Source organism: Athene cunicularia (assembly GCF_003259725.1).
Source record: "Athene cunicularia isolate RWA chromosome 1 unlocalized genomic scaffold, athCun1 chr1_part2, whole genome shotgun sequence".
In the NCBI taxonomy this organism is placed as follows: domain Eukaryota; kingdom Metazoa; phylum Chordata; class Aves; order Strigiformes; family Strigidae; genus Athene; species Athene cunicularia.
The window spans coordinates 69242277-69262352 of NW_020799092.1; the positions used below are offsets into that span (position 1 = coordinate 69242277).

General features: G+C 37.4%; 1 protein-coding gene across 1 annotated transcript in view; it reads left to right on the forward strand.

Annotated features, from left to right (window-relative positions):
- Nucleotides 1-659: 659 nt before the first annotated feature.
- Nucleotides 660-20076, forward strand: part of RELN (reelin) — a 243611-nt gene continuing 224194 nt past the window's right edge. The window contains exons 1-2 of the mRNA XM_026868008.1: nt 660-663; nt 1847-2002. Coding sequence (XP_026723809.1) covers nt 660-663; nt 1847-2002 — 160 coding nt within the window. The remainder of the gene's footprint in view (nt 664-1846; nt 2003-20076) is intronic.

Consider the following 20076-nt stretch of genomic DNA (forward strand, 5'->3'; position numbering starts at 1 on the left):
TCTATTGCAAAACACTGAAAATCTGGAGTAATGGGAGCAGAAAAGCTGGATTCAGGAATTATTTGGTATGCTGTTGAGTAATCAAAGAAAGGAAGTTAATTAAATATAAAGCATTGAAGAATAAATAAAACATGGTAAATATTGCACCTCTGCTCAGAACAAAGACACTCTCAATGTTTATTTTTAACAGTAAGTTTAAGCCAGTATGTACCCCAGAGGAAACATTGGGGTTTAAAAAACCTAGCTGTTTCATTGCTGAATGTGTATCACCAGTGAATGGACTAGCAGCCACCTACAGTATCTTGCTTCAGTTCCCTGGCCAGTCACTGGCTCATGATGTTCCCAGCCAGAGGGAGCAACATGGGGAGGTGGAACATGATGTAGGGAGAGATTGAGTTTATCAGTAAGCATTGATCTCTGCATGTTAAGGGGGGGGGGAAAGGATTAAAGTATGATAGCAGAACCAGTGTGGTAAACAAGGGTGTGATGCATCTTTAGTGTATGAGGCTACAAGTCATGAAACTGCTCTTCAGCAGGGAGACTTTTTTTGTGTGGATCTCCTTGCAGGTTCTTTGCCCTTTATAATGCAGTTTAAAAAAAAAAAATCCTATATGGTAGGCTGTAGATTTGCAATGCAGTTTATCCACATTTAAATAAAGATGGGTAAAGATTGAAGAAAAAAAAGACATTAGATGTAGAAAAGGATGATATTAGACACAGAAGAGAAAGAGAAGAGAATTTGCCTCATTGTTGAGCTAATTAATTCATTTTTTGGTAAAATATCCTAGTTCTTATTTTCAATTCAGAGATATTCAGCCTAATATTAGAATATTTGGACAGGAGATTATTATGAAGCAAAGAAGGTTGCGTGCTGCTGCAGGATTAGAGACATCATTCTGGCCATAGAGGATATTGCATTTATATAATAGGAACAACCCATCACTTAGTAATTTAAGTCTTTCCAAGTTAGAACTGTGAAACTGATGTTAAGTATACAATAATACAGTCTGAAAGATACCAAAGTAAAAATGTGAGAAATAGTGTTTACAAAAATTAAATAAATATTGTAAGATTTGTCAATTCTAAAAAAGAATATATAAATTCCACTGTTACTTGCACATGCTATTTGGATGATTACTGATAATACCTAAGAATCTCTTAAAAATACATGAATGAGTTATTTAAATACACATAATCTGTAATGACCAAATGCTCATACAATTTAAGTGTGTATAATATGCATGATAAGCATAATTTAGCACCCTATTTAGGTTCAGAAAGAACAGCACCATAATCCTGGTTATTTCATTGCTTTTACTATATTCTATTGTCTTGACAATTACTTACAAGCCATATATTCCAATGCTATGTTTTACTAACTCATCGCACATTTAGTATATAGGTATATAGTATAGTTTTGTGCTTCTAGCAAAGGCAACTTCCCAAGCAGCAATGGCCATGACCACCCTTCTGATGTTCATTTCAGATTCTGTTGCAATGCTCAATTTGTGTCTGGTTTCTGCTGCAGATGATTTCGGGTATAGAATTTATGATTCATTTAGGAATAGACGCCGAGTCAGAAGGCAATAAATGCCAGTCGTTTACCTTTAAAACAGTCAATTTGCTTCAAGTAAACCCTGAGGAAGTTGTACAGGAGCATATTGAAACTTGGCACACACAGCTTGAATGCTGAACAAGTTATTTGGGCAAATTACATGGGAAAGCCAATTTAAAGTCATTGAAATGTCGTAAGTATTGGGGGAATTCAGATGAATTCACTGTACTGAATGATAGGATCTCATTCAAAGGCAAGAATCTGCTCACAGAATGTGTACAAGATCTTAAGTACTGCTTATAAATAATTACACGTATTTTATTTCTCTCATTTCAGTGACTATTTCAACAAGTACCTTCTTTGATGGCTTACTGGTAACTGGACTCTACACCTCTACAAGTGTTCAGGCTTCCCAGAGCGTTGGTGGTTCCAGTGCTTTTGGATTTGGTAAGTCCAGTGTGTAACTTACATTCTGCAACCCAGGGTAGTACAAAAGACAGCAATAAAACCACAATTACTGCAACAGGTTAATTTAGACTGAGTAATCAACAATACATGGAAGTCAGTGGGAGTCAAGGAGATAAGGCAGTTGTGGTTTTTTTAGACAGCTTTTATTTCTTCCTCCACTCTCTTCGTCTGTGGTCAGCCCTGGTACTGGTATACTAAATTGTATGAATTTTAAGACAGAAAAGCCTCAACAGCTAAATGGTTAAAATAGCCATTTGTAAATGGTGCAGTGTTTTGTATCAACTAAAACATTTAGCCCAAAGCATCTAACTGTTCTTGGGCTGAAAAACTGATTCTGCTGAGCTTATGTCAACCTACTTTTTCCATTCACTTAACAATAGCATCTTCCTTGAAACTAGAATGCTGGTTAAAGTATTTTATATAAGCAATTATTTTCCATGTATGAAAACTGGAGTTGTAGTAAAAGGGGTAGGACAGGTTTTGCAGAATTATTATATATTTCAAGTGCTGCTGTAGCATTCAGCAGTAGCAGCCAGGCCAGCAGTGCTAAGGACAAGTGCTTTTGAAACATCTGTTCTAAATTTGTGCAAGTAATTTACAGCTGTACTTTCTGCAGTTTGTTATTTGGTAGCATTTTTTTATATCCTTACAAATAATTGTAAGTATTGTGTTCCTCCAAGTGGAGGAACTCTGTGACCCCTAAACAAGCGATCTGGGGTGAAGGTACCAGTCATGTGGGACACCAACTGTGCTGCACTTGCAGTAGCATGTTTAAATGTTCATTTATCTGTTGGGGTTAAAATGCATTACTTTCTTCATAACAATCTTTCATGCTAATTATCTCTGTTATAATGCATTTGAAACACAAGTGGCCTGGACATGTGAGTGTCATACAGCAGACATACGTTGGCTTGAAAATGAAAGAATGCTGCCTAAGTAGCACATTATTTAAAACTATATTGAGGAATTTGAGAAGGGAAGGGCTTTGCCTCTGAATAACATCACCAATGAAGCTCAAACCTTTTTCTTGGCCTTTTAAAGGGAAGAGCACAGATGCCACAGGTTTTTAATGTCTTATGCAAAATGCACTGAAAGATACACTTTTCTGGAAGAAGCAGTACTGCTGTTTCTGCTTTCCAACTGTACTCTTTACAAGATGAACAGGATCTGTTGGAGTGAGATGGAAAGCACTTAATGTGAGATTTTTGTCATGATTGAGTTACTGGCAAGCTATTATCTTGCTATAAAATAGGTGTTTGTAACATGTCGTTGGGGAGATCATGGCCCTGTATAGCAAACTCGCTGGGCAAGGTATACAGGTCATGTTTAATTGCAAGTAAATGTTTAATAATGGAAACTAAGTGAAATTTTAAGAACCTAAATAGCTTTGGCATTTACAAATACATCTGTATTTTTTCCTAAATTTTTATCTTCATCTGTAGAACAGGGCTGTTATAGTGGATGTCTCACTGAGACAGATGTCAAAGTAACATGTGATGGGTGACAGGAAAAAAGACATGGCCTTTTTTAACTTGCAGAAGGTAATTTTCTAGCTCTTGATGTGATACTTTGACCATTTGGTCACTGGTGAGATAACCAACAGGCTGGGAAAATATAAAAGCCAAAGAGCTGCAAAAGCAGTCATGCATGGCTGGAGCATGTCATTTTGCTTGTCAATACAAATTTTCAAACATCATGCTCAGGGGATGTCTTGCTACTCTGTCTCCAGCATGCCATCATCCATTTCAGAAAAAACAACTGCCATCTTTGACCTTTCTTTTGAACATTCTGCAGGCAAACTCTAGGGTCAGTTGTGTTGCCATTGTTAGTTATGCAACATTTTAAATAAAAATATCATTTTGCTGTTTTTCTTTGCTAGCTCCTAAACTTCCACTTATATTGAAAAAAAAATAAAAATCTGAATGTTTCACAGGAGATGATAATCTTGTGCAGTGTCTTTGCTGATGCAGGAAAAAGTTAATTTCAAAAGCCATTGACATTTTTTCTTAACTTTATATGAATGTTCATTCCATGATGTACTGATGGCTGCCAGGACTGAGAGCTACATAAACTTTTCCTTTCTCTACTCTGCAGTGGGAGATGAGAAGGCTGGCCTGTTCCAAAAAGAATTTAGCATGCAAATGATGGACTTTTAAAAATGATTTATTAGTTTAAAAATTTAACAATATTTTAAATTCTACCATCTGTAGTATAAAAAGAGTATCCACAGTTTTTAATATATTGTTTAATAAAATAGTAGGTGGGAATGGCATTGTTTTGTTTTCTGAAGAAACATAAAGTGCTTTCTCCAGAAACCTTGGATCCATCTGTTTTGTCATCACTTGCAATCAGCAAAGACGCTCCTCCTTTCCAGTCAGTGGTCATGATGTTCAGGTTAGATTTAGCTTGCTACAATTTTTTTTTTTTTTTAAATGTTGGGGACTATGTCAGGTTCAGAGACCTCAATTCAAAGATTTATGTGGTTTATCATAGATTAGATGAGGGGGCTGAAACTGGGCCTTTAAAATCTGAAGATAAAAATATTCTGAAATTGGGTTGATAGGGTTTGCATACAGAGCAGGGAAGACTATTTTTTTTTCTTCCTAGCAATATTACCATTGAAATGTTCTTGTCTGTGTTACACAGGAGGTCACGCTAGATTATCATAATCTCCCAGTCTGCCTTGACAGTATGAAGTCTTCCCAACATACATATATTTGTCTTTTGTGCCACAAGTTACCATATTGTGGCTACAATTATCTTTTAATTACCCAATTTAGGAAGTCACTTTACGCAGACACAATCATTGACAGTTATCACAGCTAGTTAACTGTGTCAAGAAGCTTTGAAGAAAAAAAGATAAAATACGTTACTGCTAACAGAGTTAATTCGAAGGGTTATCTTTTTTTTCTCTTGCAATATACATTGTGTAGCCAAAGAAATAGCTCCTGTTTTCCTATGTGGGATTACACTGACATGAAACTTGCTGAAATTTTTATTTGGGAAGCCTTCTAACAACTCTTTTAGGGAGAAATGTGTGAGATTTTGGTGATAAAACTTAATGATCATAATTAATATTTTGTCCCAAGATGAACCATTGTCTAGGTTCAGATTAAGGTAAAACTAAAACTGTAAAGGTAAAATTAGAACTGGGATAAATCATCAATGTGTACTTGAAACCTCATTAACCAAACTGTGAGGATCCTTTAGCAAAGATATGACCCTTGAACCTAGCTTTTAAGAGTAGTGTTTCTTTCTTCGTTAGATCCCTTGATACAGATACCGTAAGTTGCATCTCTCCTGTATCATTTCCACTCTCCTTTCCTGTTCAGTGTGGTGTGTACTTGGGATCATTTCCATGTCCTTCAGCGTTACCTGCTGAAGAGCAATCCTGCTCTTCATCTCTCCCTTTCTCAAGCCATACTGATACCCTTCACTGTCATTCACATCTTGTCTGTCTCTGGAGAAATATCTTGAACTCCTGTGGGATTTCTCCATCTCTGTGTTCTTCCCTCCTTCTGCTTTTGACTTGGAGGGTCTTTGCTGGTGTTTGGCCTTTTTTTGATATCTTGGGTCATCTGCTGGTCATGCTCTGGGGTTTATCAGCCCACCTACCCTCCCATACAGCCAGGATGTCCATACAGTCACTTAGGGGCTCTCACAGCTTGATTTATCCCAAATAGAGAAGAGGAAGGTGAGAGACAGAAGTACTAAACAACACGTTAGAAAGCTACAAATGCAGTGGTGGGTTTGATGGGAATGATTGCTTGCAAATGAGATTAATGTTAAATGGGTTTGGTGGGTGGTAGGGGTACTGGTCTGTAACCTGGGATAAGTATGAAAATACAGCTCAGCTCCTCCAAAGCCATGTTCCCTGGAAAGCAAGGAATGCAGTTTCATTTTTACAATTAAAGGAGATGATTAGAGCATAATCCCTCAGCAGTGATAAGGAGCACTGTGTGCTGAGGACCTGAATCTGTCTCATTACACAGGATCTTCCCGGCTGACAGGCTGGTTGAGCAGACAGATGTGCTGGGCTGTGCACATCAAAGCTTGCCTTTGACCTGCCAGTCACACTGCATCTTCATGTATTTGGGTTCTTCCCAAAGCTTTCTGACTCCCTGGTAGATTTTCACATTGTGCACACATGCCAAATTATTAAAAATTTTAGTTTGGTGAAATTAGTATCTTATAAACTACAGTGGAAAATATAAGCCTGTATAGTTACCCCCCAAAACCTAATTTAATACAAAATCATAATTACTACACTGATGTTTACCTTTTACTAAATGTGTAATAAACAAGTAATTTCACTATAATATTTGTGTGTGCACCTTTCAACCTAAATCAAAAATGTCCTTTTGGAAGTCCATAGGCTCTGTTATGGTAGAGACAGTGGATTCAAATCTCTCATTACACTGAAAGTATTGCCATAGGCATAACGGGCTAACAGAACATTTTTGGTTTATTTTCTGTGCAGGTTTATGCAACTTGTAATTTACTATCTTTTAAAGTGGATGTCTCCTTTCTACTGTGAGGTCATAAACTGCTGGTGAATTTTAGGTTTTGTTTAACTCAGCAACTTATAAAGTAGCCTGCAATGAGAGTGGAAATATTTTAGTGCTTAAATAGGGGAATTGCATCTGCTAGAAAGCAAAAAACAGAATATGATTGATCATCTTGCAATCTTTCCCCTTTTGCAAGTATTTGTTTCTATACATGAAGGTGATCACACCTACTGTAAACAATACATTAACTCTTTGGGATTTAAAAAAAGATTTGAATAGTTACATATATTCCTTAAAATAGGGTGAATAATTAATTTCCTAGAGGAAATCCTGGGAAGAGCAATCAGCAGAAATAATTTACTTGGCATTACATTTTATCTTGTACTTTTTTCTTTTAAAATTATTCTATTGCCTTTTGACAGAATTAAGGCAGCCTTCACATAATCCTCTGCTTGGTATTTTGGCTACATACATGTTTGCATAGCAAACCAAACCCAAAAACTCCTTCCTATTTGTAGGTGAATGGTCATTTTGATCTGGCTCTGTATGAGTTGGGAATTTGGGAGAAGGACAAAAATATATTCCTGGTCCTGTATCATCCTTTGTCTCAAAGGACATGAGCATCCACTGTAGGTGGATGTTATTGGTGATGCTGCTGGTTTCATCTCCAGAAGAAGGGCAAAGAGGGTGCCTTGGTAGTTGAAGGGCACCCACAGCATCATCTCCAAGGGGGTGGGTACCACAGAAAACACTGTGGTCGTGTTCTCCAGGTCTGCCAGTGCATCAGTCCAGACTGTGCACTGGAGGCATCCAAGGCTCCCTCTGCTCCAGGATGGGGCACGTGGTTTTGAGCCTTCAGAGGCTTCTTTCTTGGCATCAGTTTATGCGCAAACACTGATGGTTCTGGGGCAATGTTTTGCTTTCAGATTTTGACAGATAAAGGAAAATATCCCCCACTAACATTGTGAGATGGAAAAAGGCCAACTGTTGGATTTTTCTTGTTAGGTGAGCCTGTAAAATTGATCCTCCCTGCTCAGTCTTTGCCTCTCCATGCTTGTTCACAGCTTTGAAAAGTAAGGAATAATCAGTAAATGCCAGGTCTTAAAAAGAAAAAAAGTTTTTGGCTATGTACATGCTACTGCTCTTGAAGTGAAGTTTTGTAACTTACTGAAATTGCTGTAGATCCCTGCTTTACTTTGTGACAAGCCAAATGGGCTCCAGGACCCTCCCTTCACACCGGAGATATTTGCCAGAAACCAAACAGATGGTAAACTAAGAAGAAATGACCCTCGGCATTCTCATTAGAACAGTTGGGGAAGTTTTAATAGGCCCCCATTTGCCTTGTGCTGTATCTAATACCCTTTGAACTGCCATTTTTTTGTTGTTGTTGTTTGTTAAAAGTCAACTAATGCCATGTATATTTTAATAGAGATTATCAAATACAATTTGCCCAGAAGATGTACCAGCCCTCTGCTGCTAATTAGCAAAGTTTAAATAATCACGGAGTTCTGGAATAATTGGAAAGAAACACTGTTTTTCCTGCCAATGCATAATTACCAATTAACAGGAAGATAAAATATCTGTACAGCAGTCATATCTTGGAGAATTTGTTAACAGTCAATTAAATAGTGAGTTGGTGCCAAACTGACATTGGTCAAGAAAGTTTACATCTGAGTTTAGTTTTAAGATATTCCCCCCTGCAAATGGTATGTAATGAAACCATAATGATGACAAAACTTTCAAAGTTTGTGTGTCACAATGTTTAATTACTACTTAAATGTCTCTATGGCTGAAAGTGGACCATTTCTACAAGTGGTTGATTATCACATGTGCCTTAATAAAGCTCAAACCCTTTTCATACACAACACATATTCATTATCATGGCACAGGCATTAATTGCCCATGCTCACCTGACAAGGAACTGTATCCTCAAGTATTTTGACTGCTGAGGTGGAAAATCCCCCACATGTAACTGTATAAGGCAAACAGCAATGCCCCAGGGTTGAAGAAACAAGCTAGGCAGGCAGGGAGCCTAAACAGAAAATGCTTAAACTGGCCTAGCTGGAGTCTAGTTTGACCCAGCCTCATCACCCTGAATGCTTTCACCCATTTCTGCACATACTCTTGCACTTGTCTGGTCTACCCTAACCCCCTGCCACAGCAGCAGAAGCTCTTGGACATTAAAATCCAATTTTCTTAATGTGCTGATAAGCCCTAAGTTTGGCATTCATAAAAGTGAGTGATAGTATCTGCTCCATAATTTATTTCAAATGTCTTTGGAGCGTTATGTAGATGACAGTAAAGTAACTCAAGCTTTTAACCTTTCAAATACACCTATAGCTTCAGCTAGTATCTGTGTGGTCAAGGCTGAAAAGCAGAATGAACCTATGTAGAAGTGTGGCACATGTAACATTGCTTGTATTTGTTAACTTTGAGTAGTGGGTGCAGGTGGGTGTTTAATGCCATAGGCAACACTTAATGCCTTGTGGATGAAAAGAAAGATGGAGAGAACTATTTTCCAGTGTGGCAGTGCTTATAAAGGCCCCTGGAGTTCTTAAACAAGAAAATGCCTTTGGAGATAGTTTTACATAGCCAAAACCAAAGTGTGAATTGAAGTGTTGGGGCCAATTTTGGTCCAGTTTAGCAAGTACATTTATTCAGTAGTGATGTTTTTCCAGATCTTATATACATCTGTTTTTCTCCCTTGAGTGGCCATAAAAAAGTATGGGGAAAAGTTAAAGCATCACTGAATTTTAATGTGTTTTTAACTGCATTTTAATTTTTGATAAAACGCATGCAGTAATAAACTGATGTAAAAGTTTAAGTGAACAGATCAGGTTTTTTGGTACCTGATATCTCTGAGAAGACTCTGATCCCAATAAGGTACGGATTTCATTAAAAATATTAAGATGTTAAAACAGTCATTGTGACAGGTTGGTGATTTTTAACTATACTAATACTTATTGAAAGTAATTAGTGCGTTTTGAAGTGTGCAAATTGTGGGTCCTTTTAAAAATGGAAAATAATGTTTATATAAATATACACACAACCTCACATATATACACGTATGTATTTGTTCCTCACTCCGTTTTCATTCTAATTTGAAATACCATGTTGAACTGAATGCTGCTAGCCAACATATTCCAAATATTTAGTTTTTGTAAAAAACATACACAGTGGAGCTTGTGGCATTATTTCCATTTTACCAACAGTAAATTAGAAACCGTTATTAAGATTAAAGGTATCCTGCAAGTTTAGTACCCACTTTAAGATGACTGAGCTGACTTTTGGAGATGCTGAGCACTGCATAGGAGTTTGTATGTTGAAAAGCCCCTGTTAATTCCAGTGTGGGTTGAGTGTGCTCAGCCTTTCCACGTATCAGTCCCTGATGTCAAACTTGGCACCTGGAAAACGAGGTGGACTTCAGTAATGACCATGTAGGAAAATTTGGTGCGAGTGAACAGTTTTTAGAGCTTTAGGGCATGGGACAAGGGTAGGGCCCAGCTGCCCTGTGCATCTCTTGATACCCTGGGGCTTCCTAAGGCATCACATCAACCTGTGTCATCCTCAGGGCTCCTCCATCCCTGCACTGAGGCACAGTTCCATGCAGAGTACAGTACCTAACTCATTCATTAAGGACTCTGCACTGTTATTCCAACTCTTAAAACACACCTAAACCTCAGTGTAGGTACACCTCAAGACTCTGAATCTTGGAGATACAGCACTGAATTCAGTAAAACAAGGCAAGAGAAGATAGTTGGAAGAGAAGGACATGCAGGGCAACCAGATACATGGGTTGGTCTGGCCATTTTCTTGCATCATAGATTAGCAAATACAATAGTTGCAGAGTCTGAGACCTTGAACTTCCCACTCTTCTACCCCAGGAGGCACTGAAGGGGGAGTATCAAGAAGTGAGCCATGAACCTCTAATTCTTCAGTGGCCTCTGTGCATGGGAAATGCCTGAAAGTTTGCTGAGCTGCTTGTTCCCACTGAAATCTTGACTTAAAATCCACCTTCTCTGTTTTTTATGGGTAAATCACTCCTGTTTGGCATCAGTTAGAAAAATGCCAATGTATGACTCAATTCTCTTTTATTATTATTTTATTTTCTTAACAATAGCATTTGTCTTATTTGTTCACCTGTTAGAGCATGATTTCTAAAGCAAGGACTTTCTTCTTTATTATTCTGTACAGACATGCTGGTACAATAAAACCTGATCTTTAACTGTTCATGACTGTTATTATAGTATGGATAATAGTGCAGAAAAGTCAAGGAGAAATGAATTAATTCATTGATTACAGCAACAATAACAAAATACTTTCCCCTCTAAAAGATGTTGTCATTATGCTTTGAGAGCTACATTCAGTTGGATTGACAGGCTGAAGCTACATGGTAATTCATAGTAACAGAGAGGTATCTTTAATAATGTGGGGGGAAAAAAGGCCATCATCTAGAAACTTAGGGCCATCTTAAAATTACATTCTATTTGTGTATGCCTCAAGAATGTAGTAAGCAAATGTTCCCATGACTGCATGAACTTCACATTGCCAGTGTGCCTGCCTGCATTGCTTCTTGTCCCATGCCTGATAGTCATGTGTTGGACTGCAACACTCAGTCAGAACCCTCTCTCCCCAACTTTCCCATTGTGCCAGGCCTATTATTTTCCCTGCATTTTGTGTTTTTCAGGATGTGATGGCATATTCAAGCTCAAATTAGTGGGCTCTTGGACTTCATCAATTAAGATGCATTGAAGCCTCTTGCAAATGTGGAATGATATTGGGAAATGGTTATTATTGTAATTTCGAAGACAAGTTTGTAAACTAATTTCTGGCATATTATGACAAACAAATGTTGCGATCAGACTGCTTCCCCCATATCTGCCAATTTGTTGTGTTTCAAAGTGGAGTTGATTATATGTGGTGAAAAATCAGACTTACGGGAGAATGGAGCTCAAGAGCCCTCTGCTAAGATCCCGGTCATCACCTGTCCTACCAGCTGATTTCACTGTTTGTCTGTTGTCAGTGGTTGTGACTGATAAGCATTTGTGTGTTTTTGGAGATGGTTCACAAGAAAAATCTGCTCCAGGTCTTCTAAAAGGAATAATCCAGTTTTCAAGAATATACTGATGAAAGTGAATTGCTGTTTGTAGGGAATAATTGGTATGGTTGCATCTTTATCAGATGCTGAAATATGTGAACTAGAGAAGGTGGCAGCCAAGCCCGTGCTGCTGTGCGGCGTGGTGGGAGCAGGACCAGCTCCTGTGCTCTCGGTGCACAGAGGGAAGGGCAGAGCCCCTCTGCGCTGCTCCCACTCAGCTATCGCCGGCAGTGTTGGTAGGTGGTGAGAGGAAAGGATTATGCCTTTACATGGGACAGGGTCATGCTCACAGCTTGGGTCATGGCAAAAACGGGTGTTTACTAATTACAGTACATTGCTGAGGTTAGAAACTGAAGTTAGACTGAAGTGAAAATTGTGAAGTTACTAAAAGGCATTTGTTCATAGGCGAGCATCACCTCACAAGAGCCTGAGTCAGTCAGGCTAAAGTGATTCATTTCAGTCATCCCTGCTACAAAATCCCCAGGAAGAAAAAAAATCAGTCCTTCACATGAAGTCCTTACTCCTTGGGGTAGGGTTGTATCTCAGTTCTGCTTTGGTGGATTTTAGGACTAAATGAAATCTGTTATTCCAGGGTGATCATGTCAGTCCAGGCATGAGGTTGCACCTTATTTTATAAAGTTCTTTAAAGAGAAGGAGAAAGAATGATGATTTTTAATTTAACAAAATACATGTGTTCATATTTTATTAGTTTATCTACTGCTTTTGGTGACCTACTGGACCTACTGTCATGTGAACACTGACTTTTGCTTGTGACAAAGTATGCCTTTTAGTTCAAAACTATAACTTCAAGATTAAAAAACTTAAGCAGGATTTCTTGACATTTATGAGATGAATCAATATACTGTAATTCTTGTGTCATTTCAACCCTTAGGAAAAATAATGCAATTTATTAAAATCATTGCAGTTTGTAACCAAAGCAATTGTCTGTTCATAAGCCTTAGCTTGAGCTGGTTCAATGCTTGAAGGAAACACACCTTCAGAAGAAATCCATGAGATACACAAGTACAATATCCAACCTCCTTTTAGGAAAGCAAAGATGCTTTGCAGCTGTGTGGAAATGCTTTTTTTAGGATAACATGAAATTAAATAGCTGCATGTTGTGAAAACCTCATGGTGTTTTGGGAAGATGTGATGTTGGTCAAAGCACTCTCATTGAGTTCTAGTTTATTTAAATAAAACTATTTAAATAATTACTTGACAATGCCATTTTGGCAGCATTACAGTAAGCGATGAAACATTTTACATAGCAGATTATTAATAAAGTCAGTATTTTGCTCCTCTAACACTATGAGATTTTCTACATGTCTGTTTCTGGATAAACAACTGGCACAAAACATTTTGTGACATCAGAGTCATGCTCCAGTCAGATGGCATCACAGTCACCTTGACATTCTCTGACATGCTGGGAAAGATGATGTCATTATTAGAAGGCTGAATCAATAAATGCTGACAACATTAGCTGTTAAGATTAAGAATATGAACATTAATGAAGTCTAAATTAAAAAATATATTTAAGAGCTGTTCTATGCTGCAAATCTTATTTTTTAGAAAGATTAAGTATAAATTTTAAATTTTGATGTGAACAGCAAATTCTATCTACTTGCTCAGCACGTATAGACATTGAGCTCATTATTTCTCCCCTATAAATGAAACTTAACTATTTTTGGATTCCATAATAAAGGTCTTGGTAGAGATTTCTCTTTGTTAACTACCTACTTAAATTTATCACTGAACATGTAATAAGTAATATCACAGACACTGGTGACCACCCAGTAGTCATAATTCACTATAACAGGCAGCTTTGTGATAACCTTTGCTTAAGGAGGGCAAAGATATAATGAACTGTTTAAAAAATCTTCAGTCATAATTTGCCAAGAGTTCAACCAAAATAAACTTGGATGTGCTTTAGCTGCACTTTTCCCTGAGACTATCAAAGAGATGTATGCTTCTTTCTAATTGAAATTTGGCTAAAGATTTTGCATGAACACAGAATTCAAATTTGTTCTGAAGAATTTACCAAATATGTGTGATAATCTAAAGGACTTTTTGCTCAGCATGGAACAAATAAATGTTTATTTTTTCTCTACTGAAATATGTTGAGGAAGATATGTAAAATTCAACAACATTTTCTATCCTGAGAAATGTTTCTGAGGAATTCAGTTACTGAATTTTTCACATTTTTAAAACTGTGAACATTTAGGGTTTTCTTCTGTGTTTTACTCCTAGATGGATCTTCTCAGCCTGAGGATCCTTTCATTAGGTACTTTATTTTTTCTGTGTATGACATGGGGAACTTGGCTGGCTGGCTGAGGCATTCACACACAGACATGCCTTCAGGTGCCTTTTTTTTCCAAAGGCTGATACTGAAGTGCAAAGTACTTCTGAAGAGGTAATTTTCTGACACTAGTTGCTGTTCATCCAGAGGAATTTTGAAAGATGGATGTCATATTCAGCTATGGCAGGGGGTTGTGGTGAGCAGCTGGTTCCCCTGGGGAGAGAGACTGGCACTTTGGGGCACACAGGGCATCTTACCCTGCAGTAGACATCTGAAGTAGTCAGATGACTTGTCTCCTGAAACTACTGATTTCTTCATGCTGATTTCATAAGGAACCAAGGTGAGTAGCTCAGATATGAATCTCAAAACAAAATGTCATAGATCACATTTTCTTCTTTATTTGATGGAACAATCTAAGACTATAAAACATATAAAGTATGGGGAATGCAAACACTACAAGGATGACTATACACTATTACAATATGGTATCAGTCATATTATTAGTTGTTAGACTAGCTGGGGGGGCAATTTTGTGGGAAAAAACAAGTGTGAAGGGAGATGTAGCTGTGCTTGGTGGGGAGGGTAGAAGGTGTACTATAAACTCTTCAGGGCAAAGGAGCAGTGTGTTGGTGAGCTGATTAACTGCTGAAGCAATATGGTTAAACTGGACTGTTCCTGGAGCTTTGTAAGTTTGTGGTTACATAAATATGCTCAAGGAAGAAGTTGCTGTCACTTCACATGGAAAAAAGCTGGATTCAGTGAACTCATAGGGGTGAGAGAGACAGATTGACTCATAGAGCTTGAGGGACTTTGTAAATAGAACACTTTTTACATTTTGACTTAATAGCATCTGAAGCATTTTAAATGTAATTGATTGGGATGTTCCTTAGAAAACCAACTTTTAAGATCTTAACAGTCATCAAAAGAGATGTATACAGTTTGTTGGAAGTGCACAATAGTCCATGGGGGGAAAAAAGCTGTCTACTTCGGGTAGGTCATGAGAATATTAAAAGTTTAATACAGAGAAATCAGTGGCATAGTATCTCTGTCCCATAGCAGAGGAATTCCATCTGATAAATTTACTTCAATTAATATTCAAAACATAAATTTACAAACCAGCCAGAAAAAATGGACTATGGTGTTTGTCCTTTAAGTAAAATGCTAGGAAAGCTCTGACTCTCCAGTAAGAGCAAAGGTAAGGTCAGCTTACAAGTGGTTAATTTTCTTTGGCTTTTCTGTGACTGAGCTTTACAACGTCATTTGTCAGCCAAATATGGAAATTTAAATTGTATATTTATGAAAAATTGCTTAGGAAATTTTGCTATACTTCCAGCTTATATTTATTTGAGCATGAAGCAATCATTGAAATACAGATTTTTACACTAGAGAAAGAAATATAGAGTTTTGTTTTCTGAGATAAAATATTTGCAGAAGAAAATGTTGGGGCTTATATGAATTCCTGATTTCTTCCCTTCCATCCTTGTTTTTAGGAAGGTGGGTACTCCCTAATTAAAGTCCCAAACAAAAATGTTACCCTAAAGAGATTTAAAAATGTCATCTGGGCCACATTCACACATCTTAGAGCAGGAATATGCACTGCAGCCCCCTTATGCTCAGTCTAGGGTCAGATTCAACCATCCATACTCAGACATCTGCAGCAAGTTGAGGTTCCCTATGCCACCACCCAGCCTCCAGCACCTGCCAGAGGAGAACATGAAACTCCATCAGGTCTTGTATCTCCTGGATGCCTCAAGCATCTCAGGTGTCATCAGACATCACTGTGCAGTTGATACAGCTGGTAACATGTAGGGAGTTAGTGTCCTAAGGCAGACACATGTCCCACGGCCTGGGCTGATCAGACCTCCAATGTCTGTGAGGAGTCGAGACTCCTTGCTCACATGCAGGCACGTCTACATTGTCTCCGTCTGGAGCCAAGTCCCACCCTGGCTTTTCTCCTTCAGAAACGCAGGGTATTGTCTGGGTTTGGTAACAAACCACTTCATAGTTCAACCTTGGGAATAGCTGAAGTGTAGCTATGATATCCTTTAAGCATAGCTTAAAAATTATAGGAAGCAATTTTTTTAAAAAAATATTAAATACAGTTATTTAAGTGAAATTCTATTTATGTCACCTTGCTGGCACAGGGTAAGAAAAAGGAGGAAAGGTTACTGTTAATCTGGTTTTATGCTGGCTGTGGAATTTGTGCTATTGCAAACCCTCTGAAGTGCTTTCTCAAAAGCTGGTGTAGAAGAGTCTCACCAGGACAAGTGGCTTTTCATACATTGTTTTATTGACTCACATTTGACGGTTTCCCATGTGTATTTAAAGACTGAATTCCAGTCTCCAGTGAATGACTTAGAAAGCATTTAATTTTGAACTGAATTCATTTGCAATTTCCAACAGAGGCATCTGCTGACCAGTTATGAGAGGGTCCAGGTTCTTGAGTCCTACCTATTGTAATCTTGTAGCATGTTTTATTTTGAGCTTTCTGTGCTTATCTTAGATATTTATTTATAAATTAATGAAATGAAATAGAAATGGCTTCAACAGATAATGTCAGTTTTTAAAAAAATCCTACTTGTATAAGAAAAACGTTAAAAACTCATTCAACTAATACTCATTTTCATGAATCAGTCTAACGCAAATAACAAAAGACCCTGCTTTGTCTTTATTTTAATTGTCTTTTTTAATTGACAAAAACTTTTTTCCTTGTTTTACTAGTAAAAGAAAATGTACAGTATTCTCTCTAATTTTTTTGTCACTAAACAAAACATCTTGAAGGTGAGTAGTCGAACCAGAGGAAAAACATGAACTCTGAAACTGATAAGAATGAGATACAGTCAAGTGGATGCTTTCAAGGGAAATAATTGTAGACATGGTTTTATGAGTTCCACAAGTCACATGAAAAAAATACCTTGTTTCACAAAAACTTAGTGATAATTCTGAACACAGAGGAACTTACACTTTAACATTGAATCCTCATTCATTTTATCTGCAGTTTGTTTCTTGAGTGGGTTGGTTGTTTTTTTTTTTTAAATATAGTTCTACAGTTCTCAGAAATAACAAAGTGAGAAACTATCAATCTAATTAGAGTAGCCATGGCATTCAAGAAAGCAAAAACTGATAGCATGGTAGGAAGCTATAAGTAGTTTAAAAATTATTCTAATCAAGGGAAAATAACTTAAGAGTCTTCATAAGTAGATTTTGCATTTTTTTGTGCCCTGAGGACAAATAATAAATCTGAACTGTTTCAGGAAGCCGATGTAATGAAATGACCTTTTTTAAAAAACTAGGGGGGTTGGGAGGAAAATATATAATCATACTGCAGCTAGATTGCTATTAAAGTAAAGGACTGCTTCACCACTTCATATGCAACAAGAAAGGTGCCTGCAGCAACGTTTATTTAATCAAGTCAGACAACATTAAGTTGAACTACTGTTAATAAATGCTAACTTGTCTTTTTGCGGCTGAAGCAGTGCTTCTTACTCACGTGAAGTACAAGAGAAACAATGAACATTTGTTTGATATCCAGGTAATTCTTATTTTTGGCAGCCTGATCTAAATACTACTTATTTGTCATGTGAACCTTAGTACGAGTCCATTTAAACATGGTATTTTCAGTGTAATTTGAGTTTTGCCTTGAAAAAAAAATATTAATGATTCATGCAAGTTTCTAAAAGTGAACTTCTGACATTGACAGAGAGCGTGGAAACTATGCTGATTCTACAAAGATATCATTTTCTTTTCTTTGAGAGAAGAGAAGAAAGATATTCAGGGCTTGATCACAATTCAAGCTCGATTTCGGCAGTTTGGGGGTGACTGGCCCATTTGACAACTGACCCCCGTGGTGCTGGTGAACCATCCCCAGGAGGGGACACTTCAGTCTGGCTCTGGTCCCTGGTGCTGCAGGAGCCATGACAGTGATGCTGTAGCTTGAAAATCTGTGGATTTAAGCTCTGTCTTAAAGCTGGTCAGAGTCGTTTATCTCCCAAATTCCTGTTGCAAAATTGTTTCAATGCTTCATTTGCCTAGTGATTAAAAGGAATCTAAATTACAGTAAATTTATTCAAGTCCAGCTCCCACCCTTTGTTCTTATAATGGGATTGTCCTTTGGTTTAAACAGCTCCTTTACAATCCCGTTATATTTAGTGATAGCAGTCATCCTCTCTCTAAACAAGACAAGCTTTTTCTGTCTCTTTGACATATTTTACATTCTTCTCATCATCCTAGTAGTCCTTCTCTGCAGCTGCTCCTGCCTAAGTTAATCTTTTTTGAACACAAGCATTCATAATTAGGCACAATAATTGAAGTGATGTCTTAGCAATGTTTTACCAGTACCGTACTAATACTCCCCCCATCGTTACTAGAAATAATTGAGCCAATGCATTCTAGGGCAGTGTTTGCCTTTTTTCACATAGGTAGTTCATTGTCAGACTGTGATTGACTACTGTGGATTGAGATTTCTTCTCCTCAGCCATTTCTAGCTTATAGCTCAATGTATTCTTGTTATTATTGGAAGTGCATGACCTTACACTTTCTACAAGAGGTAAAGAATCCATTTTGTATACTTTTTTCCAGTTGTTAATCATACTTTGTTTAAAAAGGTGCCTAATTTCTGATTTTAATGTGTCTCGTTTGAGCTTCCAGTAGCTGGTTCTTGCTATGTTTTTATGGTGTGTCTGAAAGTCCTATCCTAGGGGATATTTTCTTTATGTTAGCATACTTATCTACTGAAACCAAATCACTTCCCAGTTTCAAAAAATAAATTATAACCTATAGAGACTGAACACTAAGTTTTTAGTTTAAGGAATCTTTTTTATATCTATGCAGAACGTATAAAGCAGATCAGTTTTTCTCCAGACTGTAGTAATTTTCAGCTTCCTTCTAGAAATGTGAACCCCAGCAATAGGTATTCTTTGTCCCTACAGGTCTGTGGGGGTTCTGTTTTGTTTTGCTCTGTTTTTAAGGAAGACTCAGTTTACCAATGACTATGTTTACTATATTCCATATAACTAATCTGACTCAGGACTTGTTCCCACTTGGCCAATATTTGTATCATTCCAGAAGTGTAGCAGTTGGTGATTTCAGATCTGCTTACAGATTACTGATAAAATGTTGACTAACAGCAATAGTCACAAGAGTGCTATTTAATGGTGATTTATAAGGGACAGCTGGCCTGATTCAAGCACTTAATGCCATAAATGTATGGTTTGATAATGTTTTGGACTATTTTGAATATAGGGATATTGCATTTTTAAGTAAAATACCTTAGGAAAGGCTAAAAAATATATCTTGAAACTAAGGGAATAGACAGTTTCAGAATATTCTGGATACAAAAGTATTATTTCAGTGAAAACGGATTCTATCATTTTCCTGCTTTGCTAATTAACAATGGAGAAGAGTAGTTATTATGTGAAATTCAGGCAGTTCAACAAGAATTCACTTGATTAATACATGCAGAATAATACATGCTAGTTGAAATACTGTTTTCCTCTGAGATCCCATTAAAAATTTGATCAAAGTTTAATTACAACATAGGCCGGTTATGTTTAGATGACACTGAAAACATCAAGGCCCTTCAAATAATGGGAATGAAACAAAGGGAATCAACAATTGTCATGAACCAAACTGGAAGTCTGCAGATTTCATTTTCAGCCAAATGACTGCACAGTATAGAGAATAGTGCTCTTTTGGTGATGGCACATAGTAACAAAAGGATATTTTTCATTCTTTGATGGTCATTTCAGCTCCAGAAGTCACTTGACGTCTTGACAGGTATGTACAGGAGCTCGTGGATTTTGTTAGCACACTGTTCTAAGGAGATCAGTGACAGAGAAACCCCTGACCAATGTACGCTGGATTTCATGAGCCCTGGTGGTTTGCTTTGGAATTAGTTGTTTGATATTTTCTTGTGTCCACTTCTTTTCAAGAAGGAAGGTGAAGATAGCTCTGTTCCACAGTTCTCTAGGATTCTCTAGGATTGTCGTTTGAGAGCTACTTTATGAAATAGGTTGAAGGGCTGGGTTGTAGAGCAAATTAGTTAAACTAATGATTTCTACAAAATGAATTGAAGTTTGTAAGTCAGCCTTTAATTCATGGTCAACATTCCTGGAATGCGTGTTTTAATTTAATCTAACACAATCCGTTGGTG